The following is a 24,312-nucleotide window of genomic DNA, read 5'->3' on the forward strand; positions in this document are numbered from 1 at the left end:
AGGGAAAGGCAGCAATATAAGAATGGGAAATTTAACCCAAGCTGAGAAAATACCAGGTTCAATTTACAGATAAAGTCTGGCAAACACTGATATGCAAGACATAGAACTTCAATATCTAATTCCTTGTTTTAGTTTACAGCTTCAAATTACCTTCTTGGCATCTTGTTCCAGCTCGTCCAGGAGGGCAAGTACACCTGTACCCATTTATTTCATCAATGCAAGTAGCACCATATGCACAAGGAGAGGACTGGCATTCATCAATATCTAAAGAAAAGAAAAATTCAAGTGATTTAAAAAACAAGTGCTCAACGCAGAAAACATTTTATTTCTTGCTATTGCTATCAACTAATTTTTCTAGAGTTTATTCAAATATTGTGTTAGTAGCTTTCTCCAATCTTATGTCTTTGAGATGCATTGAATTAGAGTGAATCAGCATGACCAACAGTAATAGTGTCTGGAGATGATGGGTACAGTAGTCCATTATATCTACAGGCCTGAGGCTAGGAAACACTGTAATCTTTCTCAGGAAAATTACACCAAGCACCTATTTTCTTTGAGACTGTCTTACTAAGGCAGAAAATGTGGAAGTTGGTTTTGCTTATTTAACTACCTCCCCCTCATGGAAGCCCGTCATTTGTAGGTGTTACAATGTAGAGAAAATCAGACTCCTATAAGAAAGGCCAGTAGGGTTCCAATTGTGGCAAGAAATGAGACTCTGAGAACCCTAACCTGCTTTCTTTTGAAGCCAGTACTTTCAGGCACAAAAAGTGAGTAAATTAAAGTGGGTGAGAGAGAGAAGAATAAAACAGCATTCACCAATTGTTAATCTCTCAGAAACCTGTATGTATGGTATTTTAAAATTTGAATACATTGCTTAGAATGCTATATGCCAACACACATTGCTTCTAAGTATAAATTTATAACACGTTTCAGTTTTTGTTCAGCTCTCTTGCCTAGCTACTTTTTGGCACCAGGCTTAGATATTTTCATACATTTTCTCTAATAAAGGTAAAGGTTTCCCTTGACATTAAGTCCAGTCGTGTCCAACTCTAGGGGGCGGTGCTCATCTCCGTTTCAAGCCAAAGAGCCGCCGTTTGTCCGTAGACCCTTCCATGACTATCTTATGCCTTAGAAAGCTTACGCCTTTAAAAAAAAACCAAAATAATGTTTGCTGGGTATGGGTTAAGTCTAAAAAAAAGAAAGGAGTCCAAAATTATTAGCCCTGCCCACTCCAATTTATCATGTTAGTGGCCACATCCATGTTACTCCCTGACATGGCAGGAGAAAATGTGGCTTCCAGGCAAAAAAATTGTTATTCATCTCTGCTCTAAGGTATTCTGCCCACTGTTTCTCTTCAGTTCCAAAGACCAATACAATGGATCTGGCAGTGAAACAAAAGTGATACCAACTGAAGTAGGACGGATTATATGTATTCATAAATGACCAAAGAACCCGTTACTTCTAAGCAACAGTTCTTTATAACGGTGTCTCTGATTCATACTTATCAGTACTTAATTTATTAATTACTTCAAGGAGAGCAAAAGAATCTATAAGATGATAGATGACTGAACTGCTCTGCTAAAAGAAGCATTCTGTTAAAAGCACAAATCAGGATAAGGATGATGGATGAATGGTATTCGCCAGATGTAGGCTTCACTAACCTTTAGACTAAATAAGCCTTTGCCGTTGGAGTCCTCCATATGCATTTGAACCATTTAGGGATGATAATAGAAGGCACTCAAGACCCCCATTACTTCTAATCCAAAATGGCAAGCAGTTTCAATTTGTTGCATTCCAAGATGCTTCTGTGTGGAATACACTTGCCAGTTTTCTTCAATATTGCAGAAAATGAGAAAAAACAACACTTCTTTCTCTCAAACAATGAGGTAATGCTTGGCCATACAAGATTGGTAGCTACAACTCAAAGCAAAAAGGCTTAGGAAGAATAGGCTTCTCCTTGCCTGTGGGGCCTACACTTTCTATCTTCCTAATCCAAAGGAGCTGAATATTGTTTTTAAGTCTAAGAAGTTTCCATGATGATGAAATATGAAGGTACTGAAAGAGGAAGAACCAACCATTCTCTTGGATCTCAGAGAGGTTTTCCATCTTTTGGAGAGGGGTACCATGAATGAAAATTTGGATTGTGGACCTTTCTGTATTAGCATAATGTCATCTTGAACCTAATGGAACATGGGTTGGACCAGATGCCACCACTGAGTCATCTAGATGTTTGAGTTCTGAGGAGTGAGACAGTCAAACAATGTTTTGAGCACCTTTTGAGAGACAGCGTGGTGCCAAAGCCAAATGAAAAGAAATCCTCAAACACAGAAGATTGATTATTATGCTGACAGGGGGTTAAGGTAATAGGAAGATCTAACAAGAATTGGCTTAACAACTGAAAATATAGAAGTAGAAGGGGAAAGAGCTGGTTAGCTGTTTTATAAGAGGAGAGGTTGAAAAAAGGATGCAAATGGGACCTTGTCAGGGAATTATTGACAAGGTCTGATCTCATATCTATGATAGGTTTTGCCAGAAAGCAGAAAGCTTTAGAGTAATAGTAGTGTACTGGCAAGAAATGAGAAGTAAAATGGTAAATGCTAATAATCATATTTGGAGTAAATTACAGTGCAGCAATTTAAGGTAATGATTCATGATCTGATGGGATCTTGTGTGGTACTAAGAAGTGATCAGGGCTTCTCAAGTCCTTAGTAAGGCCATAAACAAGTTTCAGAGTGGAAGCTATCTGGAGATAAGCACCTTGGTTAAAAGAACAAAATATGTTGAGAAGGTGAGATGTTGTGGGCATATGTCTCAGAGCTTTCCAGGGTGATTGTTCTAAACATAAGAGAGACAGTGTGTCTGTTCAATGGAGGGAATCCACTCCTGCATTCCTTGCATTTGAAACAAAGCAGCATTCAAAGCCACATAGTCCCAAAACAGGAGAGAAACACATTAAGAGGTGTATTTCCCAGTGTAAACACAGAAATGATAGCTGAGAGAAAATTGTAATTAGTAAGGAGAATATAAAATGGAAAGATTTGAACTGCAAATAACAAATGGAACTGGGCATCACGATGGAAGTTGAAAAATAACTTAAAAGAAACGATTTAAATAAAAGACAGGGCGAGGTTCCTACAATCTTAGTTCTGGAATGTTCCGAATGGGCTTTGCAGAGGTTCATAACCCATGTATAAATCATGGATATCACAATGAAGAAAAATATAAATAAATATACAACAACAATAAACAAACACACTATAGGACATCCTTAAGATGTAAATGAGTTGAATATAGAAATTCTCTTTAAAGGTCCTGACTGAATATGCTAGTATCACACATTTGCTTAGAAATAGTGGATAGTTTGAATACAATTTAAGCCATGTCATTATAGTTGCATTTATAAAATAAAGAAAAAGATTCTCTCCAATAACAAAGAAAGCACCATTCTTTGTAAGATAAAGATCAGCAACAATGAATAATTCAGTTAGTTTCTGCTTCATTATTTGAGATACAGCTAACTAAAGCTTAACGCATGGAAAGTCAAAGCATAAGACATGACAACAGCATGACTTTTTCACTCCTTTTCCTATACAGATACTTACTAATTCTGCAGTCAGGTCCAGCAAACCCAGGTGCACATTCACAGCGAAACCAATTCACACCATCAACACAGATGCCTCCATTGTAACTGTAAAAATAATAAATCTATCACTGCAATGAAGGCTGTCAACAGTTTTACAAGCTGAGGGAACATTAGTTCTTGTACAAAATAATCTGCTCAAATGCAAATTTCTTTTATTTGTATCCATAGTCACTGTATCACTAATCAACAATGCAAAATTGAAGAGGCATGGTTAATTCATAATATATGCCAATTTAATAAGCCATTTGTGTTGTCTTAACTTAATTTAAGCTTAGTTAATTAAACCTTCAATCACACTGAGCAAAGGATCTACTCCTATTAACAGAAGCAGCATGTCAAGTATGTTAATAATGGGTAATAACAGCTTTGATTTAAACTCCCCAAATTCTATTAAAGCAGAGAGGAAAATAATAGGTAACTACAGGATAGGTTACAGGAATATAAAATAGATTTTTGATTGTTTCAAATGTAAAAGACATTTTAGCAGTGAGATTCAATGGTAACTAATCCAACCAGATGCTTTAGAAACAAGGAAAGGAAATTTTAAGATTTCATGACTTAGGAAATAGGACATTTTGAATGCAATTATATTGAGTTGCACAAATTCATATATTCTGTAACCTCAAGGAATTGAGAAAGGGATGGGAAAGCTTTTTAAAAACTCTGTTCATCTTGTGGTTAACAACAACTTGATGGCACATAATCCAAAGTACTGAGCCATGAAGGGACATTGAGGAACTTTAATGAAGATGGAAGTAGTAAGTGTTTTCTCAAAAATCAGCAATACTGCATCTAAAGCTACGTAGATAAATAGAAACTGGAAGAAAACACAATTGAATATGATTGTGTATTTGAATATTTAATGCTGGCGCACAAATCCTAAAAGATGTATATGGAATTTTGCAAAGAGACAAGCTAAAACTGAGGTAGCATTATAATGAGAACAGAATATAAAATAAAATAAAATAATTATCATGAGTAGATATGAAATCAAAATATTCATATCAAAAAGAACTTTTTTTCTGAGTAGGCTGAGTACTGCTGTATCATAGTGAAAAAAGCAAATTTATTACCCGTATTTATTTATACAATTATTTACTGTTTTGTCAGTTGCTTTGTAAGCAGCCATAGAAGGATGAATGCCCTAAAAGGCAGAACACAAATTGAATGGTGAATTAAATATATGATAAATTCATGCCTAGGAAAGAGTGTTTACACTCCCATGTTTGCACTTATCTCTCTCTTCAAAACCAGTATTACAAGAAAGGTGTAACTGTTAACCTGTGGAGACAAGAAGCTTTCAGACAATCGTCTGTGCTTAATGTTTTAAAAGCTAACCAGTCAAGACTCATAATCTTCTGACTGTATTTGCAGCATAGTTTCCTATTCTTTTATACTGTGTGAAATACATAAGCTTGTTTTTTTAACTGTAGAAAATTAGGGCATGAAAAATCTTGCTCACTTCCTCTTCATGAAGAAGCGTGCTATCATTTCAGTAAGTTATACAAATGTAACTTGTAGTTTCAAATATAAAAAACAAAATTTATTTAGATGATTATAGATCTTCTCTGGACCCAAATCAATGGTTAGATCAAAACAGGTATAGGAATCTTTGGAACAATTTAGATTAGCCTCCCCAACCTGAGACTTCTGACTATGTTAGACTACAATTCCTTGACAACGTTAACAATGAATTCTGGAAGCTGCATCCAACATATCTGAAAATACCAGTGTTTGAGGGAGGGAAAGACTACATTAGATTTTCACAGATATTATAAAAACTTTACACTGGTATTATTTCATATCAATATTCATCATTACTAAGATTGTTATCTTTCTTTAATTTATATCCTGTTCTTCTGTTGTGGGTGGTCACACAAGGTGGCTAATGAAATTAAAAAGTAAAAATGGCAAAGTTAGAAATCCCAGTTTAAAATAACAATAAAATAAATACTAAAATAATCTAACAATTAAAATTTGGAATAAAGAGTGGCTTACAGATTTCCTAAACCCAGAGAGAGTGGGTGACTGGGGGAAGATTGGAGGTCAAACCCAAGTCTCAAGGGAGTGCATTCCTGAGCCTGGGAACAACATAGTTATCTTTTCCCCACTTCCTCTCCGTAATTTTCTTTTGAGCTAATTTGCCTTCATAGAATCTTTGCAGCTACCAATCTCATACAACAAACTTCTCAGGAGTACAAATATTGGCAGATCAGTTAGTAAACAAATACAGGAAAACTCATTTGGTAAGCCCAGCACAACTGCTTAGAGGTATGAAAAGTTTTTTATTTTTTTATTTTTACCACTGTATTAGGATATTTTGAAAAAGAATAATCATTGAGTACTCACCATGGATGTGGATTGCAGTCATTAATATCTAAAAAGAGAAAATTAAATAATTACTCAACTGAAGTATGTAAACAGTGTTAAATGTACACCATATTTGAGCAATTTCATCTAAACTTTGTTTATACACCAAGTTTCTGTATGTACAAAATGTTTTCCCCATTACCTTCAATGGCAATGGAAATTCTATAATCCATTTTGTCTTTATATGTAATCACAGTAGTTCTGATACTCAAGTTACAAAAAGTGTTATGATGAAATAATGCTGGTTCAATTTTAAATATGTAAACAGGAAACTCTTTTTCATTTTGAAACATGTGAGTGGATGATGGGAGCTAAATCCACTTGTCTGCTGGATTTATATTCCAATTTTTCTCCAGGAGCTCTAAGTAGATTCTCCCTTCATTACACATTACAACAGGTGAGATTGGTTGGCTTGAGAGAGTGTGACTGGGACAAAATTAGTTTCCATAGTTACGGATGGACTTGAGCCTGGGTCTGCCTAGTCTTAGTCCAATATCTTAACTCATGTTAAGCACATTTCCTCCCAAGCCTCACCCTTTGCCCCCAGCCTGAATAATTTTCAGTATCAGAACTTAGGGAAAAATAGTTTTAGAAGGTGAACACAGTGAGGTTATAAACATTTCAATCTTATTAATAAATAATGATTTCAATCTTAAAAGTAGATTTCCCAGCCCTACTTTACTGATACATGCAAATGTTTCACAAGAAGTGCAAGTTTGTTTTTGATCTTAGAACACTGGCCACAAAGATACTGAGATGACTTCTAGAGGTTAAAAGCAGTCCTTCCACAACTTGGGTTCTCCAAATGTGCTGGACTACAGCGCTCATGATTCCCTTCGAGCATGTCTAATGAACATACGAGGAGAAAATGTGGGTGATATAGCAAAATTGGAGGGTATTGACTTGAAGCGGATCTAAGCATACACCAGACTGTTCACACCATTAGTAACTGTATGGGATGTTTTCTGTGTTGCTTTCCAATTAACAGCTGGCAGGGATGATGGGGCCTTTAAACTTTTACCCCAAGCTGTAGTTCAGATCCAGATTACACCCCCCCCACAACAACAAGTTCTCATATTCAATGACTTAATGGTATGCTGTCTGATTTTCCCTAAGATACAGATTAAGATTATGTTGACATTAGTCAACATAAAGATTTCTCATTCCTGGAAAAATTATTTTAACTAAACCAATGGCCCAATTATTAATAGCTGGGGAGTAAACGAATGCTTAAGACTGGCTGCAGCAATTAGCACAACAGAATGCTGTGCCACAATGAAGAACCATAGTATAAAGCAGTTCAAACAGAAGCCAATTCTCTCTTACCCACCATTTAAAATTGAAATAATGCTAGCAATCATCACTGTTTGTACTTCATCACACACACACACACACACACACAAACTGTAATCAAGATAGAGGGCATTAAAACAATTTCAGTGCTAAATAACAAGATTTAGACCAGATGTAAACTTTTAGGCAAGTTTTGTCTTGAGTCACAAACTGAAGCTCAACCACAACTGAGAAATTCAGTATATCAGAATGCTAATAAAATCCTCATATATATCATTTAGCTAGGCTATTCTGATAAAATGTTTAATTCAGTCTCTAAAAATCTTTTAGTGCCGAAGTCCACTCTTAAGCATCCATCATAATAAATTATCTGGGTGTGCTACAGAACAAAGAACATTACCTTAAAATAAGGAGTGATTACACTTACTCTGAGTACATGTACGTCCTTCCCAACCTTCTTTACAAATGCAAGAAAAGGAATCTCCACTGCCAACACATGTTCCACCATTCAAACAAGGATTAGGAATACAGCTGCTGTTGTTAGCTTTAAAAGAATTTAAAAAAAAAAAATTTTTTTTCCTAACCATACTGATTTTTCACTTCCCTCAATGCCTGCATTGTCATATTTCAACAGGGCTCCCAAGAAGTTATCCTAAAATGTGGGTGGACAATTTTTTGGTTGCCAGAAGTTGTATTTAACGTAGAAGGGAAAGACAAAGGGCTGTTTTTTATCCTCCACAGAGTTTTTGGATGAGGAGTTATAGTTTGTTTTTTTAAAAAACTGTTAAACCTATTTTAGGGCTTACATTTCCTGCCTCAAAATAGTGAGAAATGATACCTTTCATTTGAGGCAACTGAAAGAGCTTTGGGGCCATAAAAAAGATTGGTGTCCTTGGGACCACTGGGTGTTCAACTCTAATGGAAGATAACCATCTCAATTCCCCTTTTCTCCTTTTCCCACAGCTTTCATTTTTATGCCAAAACAGCTCCCCCCAAATATAATCAAACTAGTAAGTTGTTCCGCATAACAAACAAGACTTTTTCTAGGTCACTGAATGAGAATGAGGAAGGAAGAAATCCAGACTGCTTATGTTAACTTCTCAGCCAAGACGTTCTCTCAGTTTAGAGACAATTGAGTAGATTAAGCACTTACCAATGTTGCAAGTGCCTCCTTTCCATTCTGGAGGACAAGAGCACCGAAAAGTGTCACCATCATCATAACATGTTCCTCCATTTGTACAAGTATTTGCATCACACTGGTACTTGCCTAAAATATCACAAAGGAAAATTAAAGCAGCTAATCAAATGTACTATAAAATACATTGCTACAGAAGATAGAGATATTTTTTGCTGCATGGGATTATGTTCACTATTAGACCCTGCATAAACTAAATGGCTACAACTTACCTTCTACTTCAGCTGTGCAGTGCTTCACATTCAAAGACAAGAAGGCCCTTTGGAGCATGCAAAGATGCATGCGTAGAACTTGCCTGTGACTCCTGAAACCAAACACCTCTCTTCTTGGGATAATGCTGCAGCTGTGGAGGGCACTGCATAATCCCAGGAAAATATGCAGCTGTTTTAAGGAACTGCAGAGAGGTGCTATTCAAGCGCTCCTACCTGATATGAAGCACCTTTTTGCTTTTGAATCCAAAGTGCTGCATTGCCCTTTCTAAATAAAATTATCTGTGAAAATAATTTCAAACAGCATTATTTTATAAACATTAATTTTAAATGGCTACTAGGTAGAAGCTATAACTTATCATTTGATATTTTATTATCAAATTTCGTCACTGTCACCGCCCATCTCCCCTGAAAGAGGGATTCCTCCAAAAGAGGGAATTATACTATTCCCTAAACCCAGATCATTCCAGTTGCTAGATTAATTGTAGATCACTTTTTTCATCACCTTTTTTGCAATTCTTGAAAGTTTTCCTTTCAACTTTTGAATATTTTAAGCAGCAAACAGCCTACAACACACTTACTTGAATGGCATGTTTTTCCCTTCCAGCCATTTTTGCACACACAATAGAAGTCATTCTCTAAATCAACGCATTGGCCTCCGTTGTGACATGGATTTGGTGAACAGTCATTAAAATCTGTAAAATTCACAATGAATTGAATGTGTGTGTGTGTGTGTGTGTATCATCATCATCATCAGTGAAAGGCTGGGAAGAATCTTCATAAATATACAACTATCTAGTAAGCCAAACAGAATCTAGTTTCATTTTATCTGGATTTAAATGCTATAGATCCTTGAATAACCTTGAGTAAATTAATCTGGGTCAGAACTTAATCTATATCATGCAAGTTCAAGTTCTGTTAAATTAAATTTCATTGAATAAACCATAACTGCTGGGTTAATACAGTACGTTAAGCTAAAACGAAACTGAACTACGTTCTTACTTAGCTCAGTTGAGAGCCAGTGTAAAGATGCTGAACTAGAGCAAAGAAGAACTCAGCTTCAAGTACCCACTGTCCATATGGTAACTCTAGGCCAATCACTCTATACAAGGAAAGCCTATCTCACAAAATAGACAGAATATTATAGAAAAGAGAGAATGTGGGTTTGCAAACAAATTCTTGTCAACTTTTATTATTTTGACTGATGATTCTTTTTATTTTGGTTGCTTTTTATTAATCTCTAACTTGACTTTAATAAACGTTTTTAAAGTGTGAAGTTGATATATGATTAATATGTAATATACTAATCACATATCTATTGTAAGAGTATAATAGAGGAATGCTTTTCTTCTTAAAAAAATTAAATTCTTATCTAATTTTTAGTTTGTAAATCCCTCTTTGTATTTCTTCCTCCAGTTCTATTCCTATGTATCTTCAAAAATAAATTAAGAAAAAAGAAAATAACTCTTATTTTTACTTATCACATATCTTAATATGTGATTGAGAATTCAGAGTACAAACCTAAACTTTTTTTTAACTATCACCAATAAAATCCCTAAGTAAAGAACTGCAAGTGACAAAAATGACTGGCTAACTTTAATATATTAATATTTAGTTCTACTCACTAATGTCACACAATTTTCCTTCCCAGCCACTCCGACAGAAGCACCTGAAATCATTGACTTCATCTATGCAAGTCCCACCATTCTTGCAGGGTTTGTCAAGACAGTCATCAATATCTAAACAATAATAATATAACATTACTAGATCTTTATCTGTTTTGTCTTGTAGTGACTTTTTGGAAGAAACAAACACCTTAAACAAAATCCTTCAACAACCATCCAAAATGAATAAATATAAAACAGATATGAAATAATCTTGGAGAACAAAATGTTCCATTTGTTTCAAGTAATATTGCATGCATCTATAAAGGTCCTTTCTGAATTAATCTGGTGCTTAACTGAAGTAATGAAGCAATGAAGTAAGTCGGATGTGATGACCTTTTTCTTTTGTTAAAAAATAAGCCACCACGTGACAATTGTTTACTTGAACAGTCTAAAACCAAGCTACATTTAAGATGCTATCTCAGTGGGCTCTTGCTTTGTGAAAAATCTTTATTACTTTGTGAGGTTTTCTATAATCTGGAAAATATGAGTTTGCAGCAGAACAAGCATCACATTCATAGATGCTGCTTACTTCTCTTCAAGTTTTACTACAAATCTTAATTGTATCAAATGTGGCCAGATGTAAAAGGGCAGGTTGGGGGCCAGGAAACAAAATACCAGGGTGCTCTGTTTCTTATTTTTTCTCTAAGCTCTCTCCATTCAGCAGTGCTTTTATCACTGCTGTTGTAAAGCAAAGACAAGCTGGAAATTCTTGCCAAAAATCAACCATAAGATTCTGATCTATCCATAAATATTGGAGACCTTACTGAGTAGTGTATATCTACAGATCTTCTGGGCCTGAGAGAGAACAAGAGAGTGAGAGCTTGTAAATCTGCCAAACAGTAACAATCTAGTCATTATATAGTGGATCTTTAAACAGCTCATCAGTGAATAAGTGTCATTTAGTATTTGTACAACACAGAAGCTGTCTGTGCAAAGACACCTGCCCATCTCCCTATTGAAAGCAAATGGCTACTATTCATAGAAATAGTCATTCATGATCAAACTCTAAGCCTTCAGCTAACTTAGACCTCTAAATCCTATTATGTCCCCACGGAATTACTTTAAACAGTTTAGAAGTAATGTTTTATAAATTAAGCCCAAATATTTGAGCCTTGTTTTTTTAATAAAGAATTTTTTTTTACATACTTTCATGACAATATGCTCCAGTAAAGCCCTTCTCACAGGCACAAGTAAAATTGCCTCCTGGTTGACTGATGCAGCGTCCATGAGGCCCACACACACTGGAGGAGATTAAACGAATGCCATTCCGAGTAGTGTTTGCAAAGACTTCTATTGTACAACTGTCTATTACTAAGAATAAGAGAGAAAATTAAGCATATAAGCTATCCTATAGGCTGGACATACAAAACAGAATTCATCCTACTGTTAGCAAGCAAGTTTGATAATGCAAACAAGATCAGGACCAGTGTTTAAAAAGCTTACTGAAGTTTTATCTGGGAAAAATGACCAACAGGTCCTCTATGGTAAGTAAAAGAAGTCAAGTTCATCTCCATATATTTATTTTCTGTGGAAGGACTAATGCTTGTAATTTCCATTTCGTACTGTATTACTTCTATTTTTTAAAATCAAATTTACACGTATTTAAGTTTATCCTTCATATTGTTAAAATCTGTAATGCTAATGAAGAAAAAACACTTTAACCTGATTCTTCCTGAAAAAATCCTATTATTTTAAGATTTCAGCATTTGGCCACACAATCAAAATTTCACAGGACAGACAGTACCTTTACAAGAGTTATTTTTGCAGTGATCCTTGAGGTGAGAGCAGTTCTTTCCATCATAGTCATCAGAGCAAGCACAATAATAATCTTCTTTCAAATCATAACACTGAGCTCCATTTTGGCAAGGATTAGGCTTACAGAGATCTATATCAATCTACAAAAGATTTAAACTGAATTGTTAGATTTCTAACATATTCCCACAGGATAGTTACTCCAATTTTTACAGATTAGTTATGCACACTTAAAGAAGTATGACTTTCCACAGAGAAAAGCAGTGTGCCATCCAAATTAAGTTCTAATTTATACTGAGTGATAATTCAACCTGTAGATGAATATCCTGCCATCTGGAGCTCAAGGTGACTTAAACAGGGATCTCCCTTCAGTGTATCTGCACAATAAACTTGTGGGGTACGTTTGGCAGAGTGTGAGCAAGTGAACTGAAATTTCCAAGTGAGTTTTCATGGCTAAAGACCTGGATCTTCCCAATATATGTCCAATATATTAATCATTAAAACACACTGGCTGAATGCATTACTCTGTTAAAAATTTTAGTTCAATAGATTTTGATTCATTTTGCTAATCTTTTTGTCTACCATACAGGCTTTAATACACCTGTTTTTTTTCTCTGCATCAAACTAAGCCTAAGAAGTTCTAAAACCTAGGCAAATAAACCCTGTTCCAACAAATACTTTTATTCACTCTGGAAGAAGAGAACAGCAAGTTTCCATTTCTTAAAAAAACTATACAACAGATGTAAAACACAAACTCATTTTTTTTTAAAAAAAACCTACAATTAAAAACATACTTCCACTTTATCCTTCTTATACAACTAACAAAAAGGGTTATTGGCAACTGAACAATAAATGGAAAAGACAGAAATGCAGATCACCCACCACACCAAAAAGCCACTTGTCAGCAGCAAGCAACTGAACTATTAATTCTCACTTGAAAGGCTTCCTATAGAATTGAGGTTAAGATGCATCCCACACTTAGGATGCATTTGGCAGCTGAGCTGATTTATGTATGGCTCAGCTGCTATGTATCTGAAACCACTGCAAAGCTAGTTTTGTTTTTATAAAATCTGTAGCTCTGGAGCTTGTGGGACCATTTGCAGAAATTCATTTACATTCCATCTCTTGTGCTGCAGCTAGCAAGTTTTTCAAGGAGAAAGGTAGCTTGATTGCTTTTCAGTCCATCTCCTCAAAAGAACTGCTAGGATTATTTTTTGCGGAAAAAAATTGTTTTCAGCCTGCTTTGGGGTTCTGGGGATGATAAAATGGTGTAGAGAATATTACAGCGGAGTGGTTCTTCTCTGAAAATATTTGATTTCCAAGTTGACCCTTTTAATTACTTTTCGCCCAATACATGTGAATTTGAAATTTATCTTGCTTATTATGAGAGCAGTACAAGCCCCTTTACTCATTCAACAGTTCATCTAGCTTTGGGGTAGAAATGTATTATTTATGGCTTTTGTTGTAAGATGAGAAGCAAGTTTGCTTTAATTGCATTATGGGTACATTTAAAGCATTTTAAAGGTGATTGGTTACTATTATGATGAAGGTGGCAAAAATCCTTAAACTACAAAAATCATTAAATTATACACACAAAGCCTTCTAAGGAAGTGGCTAATCTTAATATAGTTGTTTGTGTCAACTGTATGTTGTTTAAACAAGCATCTATTTGCCTATTAGACACTGCAATATGATGGCATTTGGGTGATGAATTCTTAGCGTTATAAATTAAGTGATACAAGCTTTTCCACAAATGTCACCTGTTAATCAAATACATGAAAACATAACAAAATCATACTAAGGTATTAAAACATTACATAGCCAGTTAAAAGAGATATTTTTCCCCTAAAGTGAGAGTTGGGATCAAGCTTAGCTGTATGGGAGAATGTATTCCAATTTGGGATTGATCAAGTTCTTGAAAAAATTGGTCTCTGAAAGTGGGGGTGTCCTCTTCTACAGATCTTAATGAGGCAGCATTATTTTAGTGATAATGATACATACCAGCCCAAATAAATTTACGAACAGAAATAATCTAGCATCATTTCCCATTTGTTTTCCAATATGTGGAAAAAAGTTATTTCAATAAAAACACACTCAACTCCTCAACAAAAAGGAAATGAATCTAGGGCAGTTGTCTGCCCCTAAAGAGACACATTAGTGATTACAGCAGCATAGCCATATTACAATGCCTGCACACTACCCAGCTGCTTATAAGACAATACACCACAATACCACTTTCCTCCTATGCCTCATAGAAAGTATAGGATTTACCCAGAACCAATACCTTGGTCTGCTATATGCCAATGTATTAATTCAAACAGACTGATTGATGGGACAGTATAAGATGTCCAGATTTTTGCTTGAAACAATTCCTTTGCCAGACAAAAGACTGGCCCCAACTACTCATTAGTCTTTCAATTATGAAGCAGACTATGATAAATAACATCCTTTAATGAAACATTTCCCCGCTACAACAGAATGTAGAAGCAGAGCACTAATAAATACTTCCAATAATATTGCAATACAAAAAATAAAAATACAAAATTTTTATTTTTTGAATAAAAAAATACAGTCTATTCTTGAATGTACTGGAATGAAATGCAATGAGCATCAATGTACACACATGCACATTAGTAATGCCCACTGGGCACTGGATTTGGAATCTGATTTCTAATCTGTAACGGTGATGGTGTAAGGTATAGAAAAGAAAGGAAAGACAGGAAAGAAAAGGGCATCAACACCCATCCTTTCAGTAGCTTATTGTTGCATATTCCAAATATGCTACTACTTTAAATACTATTCCCAGGAGGGCAGATGACAACTTGACAGCATCCTGAAAGAGTGTCCTTCCAAGTACTTCCTTTTTCAAAAAAGCTTATAACAATAATTAATTTCTACAAAGGTAGTTGACATATGCTACAAAGCAAAATCACTTAATTGGGATCCAGAGGAATTTGAGGGAAATGAAAGAATAGCTTTGTTTCTGTCGTAGCAAAAAAAATAAAAGAAAAAGAGAAAGAAAAAAAAGAAGAATGTTGGTGATCAAAGTCAACCTCAATGGGCTCTTTCTTACATGTATCCCACTATGCCTAGATGGCAGGACTGTTTTTCACCAAGTTTGCTTGTTCCTATAGGGCAGTAAATGAACTGCTCCACTCATCCATAACAGCAAAGACTTAAGCTGCTCTAGAATTCAGTCCTTCAAAGCATTCTAACAAGTCTAAAGTATCCTTCACCTCACAGAATTCTCCTGAGAAGCCGTGTGGACAAAGACAATGGAATCCATTGACGAGGTTAGTACAATGACCTGCATTCTGACATGGGTTGCTCATGCAGTCATCAACTTTTGTTCCGCAGTTCTTGCCTATGAAAGCACGAGGGCATATGCAACGATAGCCATTCACTTCATCCTACATGGAAAAAATTGAAAAAAAGATTATAGTAATTTTCAGAAGATACTAGAAAAGTTTTAATGAATAAATATTACAACTTTAAAAGAAATTCCAGATGTTTTCTGGAAAAAAGAATGATTGGGGCAAGGTACATGGGTTGTATAGGCTGATTCTTCTATAACTTCAAATCCAGGCCCATGGATGTCACATCTAATTCCTTAAAACACTCTAATGTCTACTTGACTATGAAAGTAAAGTGATTATTTGTGCCTTAACTTTTTAAAAAAGAAGCTGCTAAGTGTGTGTGTTTAAAGAAGAAACTATTAATCCCATAAGAAAACTGCTTGGGATGAGTAATACTAGAATTCTGAAGAATATTTGTTGGAAACTGATTTTATATTAAATTGATGTCCAGAAAAAGTAATTAAATAGTTTCCTTTATGCTCTATATTCACTGTTTCCAGTATTATGCTTATTTATTATTCTGAGGCAATTGTTAGGGTCTTTTTAGGAAATAAAGCACCCATCTGAATATTTGTATTTTAACCTACTGGTACGAGACTATGCCATACAAAAAGCAGAGAAAAAAGTTAAGTAGTCCAGCAATTTTTAGTTTGAATTTTTAGAATTACTGGACAAACACTTAATAGTTTAATCAGTTTGCTCTAAAGCAATCTAATAAACATTTCAGTAAGGTTCTCTCAGTTGACCCCTAAATGCTCACATGTGGATTTGAATTGAGATTTTCCTTTTTTTTTTAAATCTTAATTTGCATTTCTACTTTCTAGTGTCGTAAGCATTAGGGATATGTACTGGGATAGACTGTTTCTATAGTATTTCAGAGTTCTTCCTTATGGTTCTATTTACATTTTGAGGAAAACCAATAAACAATCCTCTTATTTACAGAAAGGGGACAATTAAGAGTCAGATACTATCCTACACCATTGCTTTTAGTGTATCTACTCCATATTCTCAACAACTTGTATTTAATGCATCCTTTTATCTCCTTGATTTCACTGGAAATGTATGTACTGTATGTATGTATGTACGTATGTATGCATGCATGTACAGGACTTATATGGCCGCCTATCTCATGCAATGACTCTAGGCAACTCCCAACAATCCATAAAACATAGTTAAAGATAGACCAAACGTTCTTACAGCTCAACCCCCATCCTAGCCCCCATCTTCACAACCTTCATGTTTACATCCTCCTGTAGGGTGTATAGTAATAAAACTGTACCAGTACTACAAACTTTGGGGATGGGGTGTTTTTCTAATTAAAAGAAAGGTGCTACTAGAGACTTAGTGGGATTACTTTAGGAGGTAATTTTTTTAGAAAAACAAAACATTACAGGTAGTCCTTGCTTAACAACCATTTGTTGTTTGAAGTTACGGTGGCGCTGAATGAATTGTAGTTATGCCCGGTCCCCAAAGTTGTGGCTGTTGCAGCCCCACAGCAGTCATGTGATCAACATTTGGGGGTTGGCAGCCCACCTGCACTTAGGAATGCAGGGACACTTCAACTCCCCCTACCCATCTCCACTTTTGGCCGCCCCGCACTCCGCTTGCCCTGTGCCCCCAGCTGACCTTCGCCATCTTCTTCCTTGTGCTGCTTACGAGGTGTGCCTGGCCTGGCTCTTCATGAGGCAGCTGCTGGCCACGCCAGGCCTTCTTCCCAATGCTGCATATGGCTTTGTCCAAATTGCATGCAGCTTTCTTATGAGGCTTTGGAAGGCTTCAAAGCCTCGCAAGAAGGCTGCATGCAACTGAGTCTTGTCCAAATCACGTGCAGCTTTCTTGCAAGTCTTTGGAAGGCTTCAAAGCCTTGCAAGAAGGCTGCATGTAATGGCATAGCCGGCAGCTGCCTCGTGAAGGGCCAGGCTAAGCACACCTCATCAGCAGTGGGAGGAAGAAGACCGCAAAGTTCAGCTGGGGCCAGCAGGGTGAGTGCCCAGGGCAGCAGGGCAAGCAGAGTGCAGGGCTGGCAGAGGCAGCAGAGTGCAGGGCAGCCAAAACGGCAGAAATGGGGGGGAGATAGCCGGGTGGGGGGAGCTTAAAAGAAGGCAGAGAAGACAGTCCCTTACCTTACCAAGGCTCAGGCCTGGGAGGGACCGGGGTGGGTCCTTGCCTAATGACCAGTGGGATTCGGTTAACAATGGCAACTGCGATTGATAAACATAAGCATGTGATGTCGTGCTTTATGACCGCATCACTTAGTGAAGGAAATTCCGGTCCCAATTACCGTTGTAATGGTAATTACATCCATTTTCAGTAATGACCATCACTGAAAATGGTCATTTCGTCACCCAATTTCAACAGCATATTCTTGAGTGGTTGCTGGCTACCCATTTGAATCCTGAACTGTGTAATGTGTTGGCCATGCATGAACAATTGCTATAACATGTACTTGTCTACAAAGATATAAAGAATTAAAGGGTGAAGTTGAGACAAATGCTGTTAGGATCCAAAATATTATTGTCCTGACATATTTTAAATTTAACAGGTTGCTCAAAGAACCACAAATAACAAAACAACACCACCAAAAATAATTTACTCTTACTTTGCAAGTCCCTCCATTTTGGCACTGCCCATGACAGTAATTAACATCTAGGGATAAAATAGGAAGAGCATTAAAAATAACAGACTGGAACTTGATGGAAATAATAGACCGAAGCCTAACTAATGATATATGTTGATTTCAAATATTCAAACTGATGTTTTCCAGAGGAAAGGAAATAAGAATTGTATGAGTGATGCAAATTTGAAAGAGCCCAAATGATGAAGTCAAGCAATATGCAAAACAAAATGGCCCATGTGAGTATTCTCCAAGAGCTTAATTTCTCAGATACCTTCAGTTAGTTCATTCCACAATCCAAAAGCTAAGGCTTTAGATGCAAGGAAATATGTGATAAAGTGTCACCGTAAGGGTTTGTGGAAAAGTTAGGTTTAGAAATGATACAGAAGCATTAATTTAAGATTGTCTGTTTTTAGTCTATAAATAAGAGACCTTTAGGGTCAAGTGTATACACTAAAGATTAAATACTGACTGATATGACAATTTACTCCTTTCCATCCTGGAATGCAGTCACAATAATATCCACCAATAAGATTTTTGCAAGAATGAGCATTAAGACAAGGTTTCCCTTCACACTCATTAGCATCTGTGAAAGAAGAGAAGAAAAGCAGAGAGTGAAGAACAAACCCAGAAAGAGACTGCCCTTGCACCAAAGCAAAGCTTCCATGCTTTCCAAATATCAGCTACATTTCATTCGCCACTTTGATACAGGCTTGCTGATATTTTGAACACACATGCTGCATTCTTTTCCCTAGGAAAGCCTCAATGACTAACAATTTAAATAAAATCCAGTGAAACAGCTGTAATAAAAATTATCTGGACAGGTTATCTCCAACTTTTTGAAAAAATCAAAACAAACCAACACCACCACCCACGGCAGCTGCGTGAGAAATTTTTCAACTAACAACTTAATTGTGGATTGGATGCAACATAGCCAGCAAATATGAACACCCTGGATAATGTATGGAAATACAGCACTTTTAAAGAATGGTTAGATATTAGCATCTATGCTATCTCTTATGCAACTGAAAACTATTCAATTCTTTGCTCAACAGAAAACTGATTATGATATCTGGGGCACTAAGGTCAGTGCTCTCATTGACCCTTTGATACCATTACTTATTTCCCTGGCACAAAAATAATTGTGCTTTTTTGTTGTTGGTGGACTCCATCCTGAATTATGCATTCAAAAACAGTCTGCCCAAACATTGGTACAGAAAGCCCCAATGTGTCTGAGTAACCCTGCAGCATGCACATACCACAATCAAGAAATGAGTCAAGCAAATGAAGGAATGAGGAAAATTTAATGGCCACACAGTAGGAGCAAGAAACTTTTTGCAGTGAAATATAGTAACTTAAACATTTAGGTAAAGGTAAAGGTTTCCCTTGACGTAAAGTCCAGTCGTGTCCGACTCTAGGGGGCGGTGCTCATCTCCGTTTCAAAGCCTTGGAGCCGGCGTTGTCCATAGGACACTTCCGGGTCATGTGGCCAGTATGACTCACGGAACGCCGTTACCTTCCCGCCGAAGCGGTACCAATTAATCTACTCACATTTGCATGTTTTCGAACTGCTTGGTGTGCAGAAGCTGGGACGAGCAACGGGAGCTCACCCCGCCGCGCGGTTTCGAACCGCCGACCTTCCGATCGACAGCTCAGCGGTTTAACCCGCAGCGCACCCGCAGCGCCACCGCGTCCCATTTACTTAAACATTTACGCATGCCTAATTTAGCCAACATGGAGTTACGGCCACTGTTATTTTGCCAAAGATAATTATCCACAGCAGGGAGGAACGCTTCACAGAAGATGAACATTGATTACAGGTAGTACAGTATATGGCTTCTGCATTCAAAAGGTAGTAACAATTTACACACTGTAATTCTTCTATGAAGTGATGTGAACAGTAGCTAAATAATAATTCATCAAAGATGACTGCAACATCTTTAAAAGGGTGTTTTTTTTTTTGAAATAATAATTTGAGACACTTTTAAATGTTAAGACTTACCAAGCTGGCACGTTGCTCCAATCCACTGCTGTGGACATATACATTCAAACCCATTAACGCGATCAACACAAGTACCACCACTAGCACAAGGGTTAGATGCACACTCATCAATATCTGGGGAGGGAAAGAGTTGTCTGAGATAACTTTAGAACTATAAAATATATTTCAAGCAAAGAAAGGAGGCGAATTTAATCTCAAATGTAATCCCAATTGCAATAGTCAAAACTGGCAATAAAGTAAAAAAAACCCCTAGAGTTCAAATCCTAAAACAGTTAAAAAAAGAAAAAATCCCAATCTTTCAAATCATAAAAAAATAGGAAAATACTGGCCTGCTCGTGCATCTGATAGGTGACACACATTTTGCAACTTTGTCTTATCTACTGTGGTTCTCCCCTTCACCATGTTAATTACTTCCCATTGTCTGATAAATGGTTTCATTACACACTTTTTAAAAAAACTTGCATCCAAACTTTTTGAGGTTATGGGCATATTTAGAATTTTATTAAGTACTGTATAATGTAACTACATATATTGCCATTGGGAAATTAGCTAATTCAGAAAAAGACTGATATGTTAAGCATTAGTCAAAATACAGTATTTACAAGTAATTAAACTGATGAGGATCCCTATTAATCCTAAAATCATTTCTCTCTCATTCTCTTTTGGATAGGTTGCTATGCTTCTTAAGCACTGTATTGTAACCACTCACCATAATAATTTTAAGGCATGTTTCTGGGTGGAATTTTATTTAGTTTTAATTGAAAGAATCTAAAAGAAAATGATAATGATAACCTGGAGGATGACAAAGAGGGGGTCCATGTGTGAATTTCAGAAATGGGCACTACCTTCAGGATACCTCTAAAGGAATTGCGATTGAACTGCATTTCAGAAAAGATTCTCAAACACTAAATGAGCAAGATAGAAATATTATGACTCAGACAGTACCTACCAATTGCACATGTTGGTCCACTCCATCCTTTAGGACACTGGCATTTAAACCCTGATGAAATTTCATGGCAAGTTCCGCCATTAGCACAAGGATTTGAAACACAAGCATGCTCAGCTAATGGGAAAAGAAATAATAGTTTTTATATCCAGGTTGAAGCACTATTTACAGTTTCTCTATAAGAAAAGCCGCCACCAAATTTTGTACATTTGGGCTGTTGGGGAATTAGGGATGGCCCATATACGCCAATTTTTTTTTCCCTGTTTCTTCTTTTTCTACCTGGCTTTGTTTCTGAATCAATTTACATATTCAACAACAAACATTCATAAACATGCATGCTTAAAAAATTGCATGCATGTTCATGAATACTCTTCCTATTATTTTCATACTGTACAAATTCCTAAGATGAACATACTTTCCAACACTTCTCTATTACAGTTTTTGCGTATTTTGCCTATCAGCATTTTGTACAGTTTTGGGGATTATCTGAGGCATAAACATCATGTGTAAAAAGCAAATTTCAGCATGCAAGTATGCTCTAAGTTATCTATAGATTCTTGAGGTTGTACAAGACATTGTACAACCTCATACAAGACATTGAAGAGAACAGATATTTCATTTATTCCTTCTGGAGATAGGGAACAGGAGTCTTTCAACACCATACATTCCAAATTCCTCCAAGACTATGCCACTTATTAATAAAATTTCTGGAGCAGAAAACACATTAACTGTTATCAGTACCAATTTCACAGTTCTTTCCAGAGTAACCATCTTGGCAAGCACAGCTATATTCATCTGGTTCTGTATTCATACAAGTTCCACCATTCACACATGGATGATGATTTCCACAGTAGTTTAAATCTAGACAGAGAAGGGTTAAAGTTTTATGACACACAAGATACAGAATTTTATATGAAAGCTTTTTCAAATAAAATGTTAAAATACTCTTCTAGTTGTAACATATATATACAGTATCCATATCTACATTCGCCTTTAATGCATCTGATTTCATGTAAGTCATTGCATATGCTATCATTTTTGTAGCATTTATGAAACATGACTGGGGCAAATATTGTAGAAAAATGTATCAAGCTACTGAACTACAACTTACAGGCTTTGAAAGTCACCTGGCGCACTGAAGCAAACAGATAAGTAGCACTGGAGAATCTGAAACCAGATTCTGCTGGATGCTCTCTAGTAAACATCTTTACATAAACAAGTGCTACTAGATTACTAGTTAACCATGAAGTTTTAAAATATTACAAATAGAAGTTTAATACCTTTGTTGCACAGCAGGCCACCCCAGTTGGTTTCACATTTGCATTCCCACGGGCTGTTGCAACTCCCATGAGCACATCCTGGGTAGGGGACACACTCATCACAGAATAGCCCCTGCCAACCATAATTACACCTAGATATAAGGGCATATTAAACGTTAGCAACTTGTTGGTTAACTATAACTTTCATACAATTTTAAGCTGCAACCTTGCAGTTATGTTGTGTAAGCTGTCTTTAACAGCATCTAAGCAGCCAGCCAGCACTGAATTGCCAGAATCTTAAAACACACATATCCCTTACTATATCTGACAGATTTCAGTGAAGTTACAGAACTACATATGTGCAGTAAGTTTTTTTTATGACAGTGGCCCTTCTTATATAAATTAAAAATACCCTGGGGTTGCCAGCAGCCTGTCTGATTTGTATTTTCTTATTCACCCGGCCCCAGAGTGGTCAAAATATACAACAAGTAAACAATATTCGTAAGAAAATTCAGCACCTAATGCCTAATTAACCCTGCCACATAAAAGCACATTTAAAGAATAGCCTTATTTCAATTCCTTGGAATTTTGACAGATTTGAATCTGGTCTCCAAGGAAGAAAGTAGCACAATGCTGTAGCAGAGCAAGCATGAGGTGCCTTTCCTTATTTGTATTTATTTCTGCACAGTGCAGCAATGGTATGTTCTAAAAACTAGGGCAAAACGTAGCAGAGATGATAAGCATAACTTCATTGACAGATATAACCAATATTAAGCTCTTCAATTCTGCCAAGAAGATCACAGAAAAATTCGTGTTTCAAAACAGCAGATTCGTCAGCAGCTACGTTTGCTTACCAACATTCAAGTTTACTTTGAGCACTAAGTGCAAATTATTTTTAAAAACCTCTGTACTTTATCATCTTGATTATCCTAAAATACTTGTGAATGTGCCATTATTTTAGTTTGTAGATAAGAGAGTCTCATAAAACATTTTCAATGCTGAAGGCAACTCATTTCTCCCTACTTCCAATCCTTGAAAGCCCTCCCAGGTCAGACATGGGCTTCATGAAGTCCACTATCCAATTTACGTTTATATTATCTAATATCAATTCCAAACCTATATAAGCATAGAAAGTAATATATAGCTGATAGTAAAAAGATATTATTTTATACTGGGCTGTAAAATGGTGGCATTTAGATTCACCTGTATTGTCATTTAAGAAACAAACTGTTACCAAGACCTTCCCTTGTAGCTACAAAAAAATAAAGTCAGCACTAGAAGCATACTTACTATATTTTTATCTACATACAAATGAATTATCTGTCCGTATAGCAGTTTGATTATAACACACTTCCCAAATTTCTGCAGGAACCAAGTCAATTAATAAGGAAGTAATAGCCTACACACTGAATTGTTTTGGATTCCACACAATGAACTGTCGATTGTAAAGATAGTTCATATTGCACTATACAGCTGCCTCAAGGGAGAGAAGATTCATTGCGTAACAAGTTAGATAAACAAGAGTTACTAACTGCTTACATGTTAAAACTTCCTTTTCTGTTAAACCTGCATGGATATACACAATCCTGGAGTTTACTTCTAAATAGACATATGTAAGACTGAAAGGTTATAAATGTATAAAAGCAGCCAAAGGGGAACAGTGAACTCCAATTTTTTTGTCTTCTGCAAGCCCAGGAATTTCATGCTTAGGATAAAGTAGAACAGAGACTGAGGACACCAGGCTAACATAGTTAGCTAGCCAACTTTCAGTGAGGAAATCTAGTATAACAGTGAATGTATGAATGAAAAGCTAGACAGGAACATATTAGTATCATGTCTATCCAGCATCTCTTTATTGTCTATTGTATAATTAGCAGAAACCAGAAATTACATTTCACCCATTTTGTATGGCAATCCCCATTCTCTTGCTTTTGAGTTTATGGATTATTCCCTTGTCTTCCTGCAGGTTTTTAGTATAGAACAACAGAGAAATCAGAAATGAGGGT

At 36.2% G+C, this 24,312-nt stretch overlaps 1 protein-coding gene across 2 annotated transcripts in view; it reads right to left on the minus strand.

The window, feature by feature from the left end:
* JAG2 (jagged canonical Notch ligand 2) overlaps positions 1–24,312 on the minus strand; it is a 102,604-nt gene that overhangs the window by 11,772 nt on the left and 66,520 nt on the right. Inside the window, exons 6-21 of one of the 2 annotated variants that reach the window (XM_063290417.1) lie at positions 22,328–22,458; positions 21,789–21,908; positions 21,051–21,164; positions 20,102–20,215; positions 18,572–18,685; positions 18,085–18,131; positions 15,366–15,539; positions 12,122–12,272; positions 11,524–11,688; positions 10,336–10,449; positions 9,292–9,405; positions 8,460–8,573; positions 7,734–7,850; positions 5,993–6,020; positions 3,603–3,688; positions 151–264 (exon numbers count right to left, since the gene is read on the minus strand). In XM_063290417.1, the coding sequence (XP_063146487.1) occupies positions 151–264; positions 3,603–3,688; positions 5,993–6,020; positions 7,734–7,850; positions 8,460–8,573; positions 9,292–9,405; positions 10,336–10,449; positions 11,524–11,688; positions 12,122–12,272; positions 15,366–15,539; positions 18,085–18,131; positions 18,572–18,685; positions 20,102–20,215; positions 21,051–21,164; positions 21,789–21,908; positions 22,328–22,458 (1,817 nt within the window). The remainder of the gene's footprint in view (positions 1–150; positions 265–3,602; positions 3,689–5,992; positions 6,021–7,733; positions 7,851–8,459; positions 8,574–9,291; positions 9,406–10,335; positions 10,450–11,523; positions 11,689–12,121; positions 12,273–15,365; positions 15,540–18,084; positions 18,132–18,571; positions 18,686–20,101; positions 20,216–21,050; positions 21,165–21,788; positions 21,909–22,327; positions 22,459–24,312) is intronic. The other variant, XM_063290418.1, reaches the window with a different exon arrangement.

Source organism: Candoia aspera, chromosome 1, assembly GCF_035149785.1.
Source record: "Candoia aspera isolate rCanAsp1 chromosome 1, rCanAsp1.hap2, whole genome shotgun sequence".
NCBI classification, from domain to species: Eukaryota; Metazoa; Chordata; class Lepidosauria; order Squamata; family Boidae; genus Candoia; species Candoia aspera.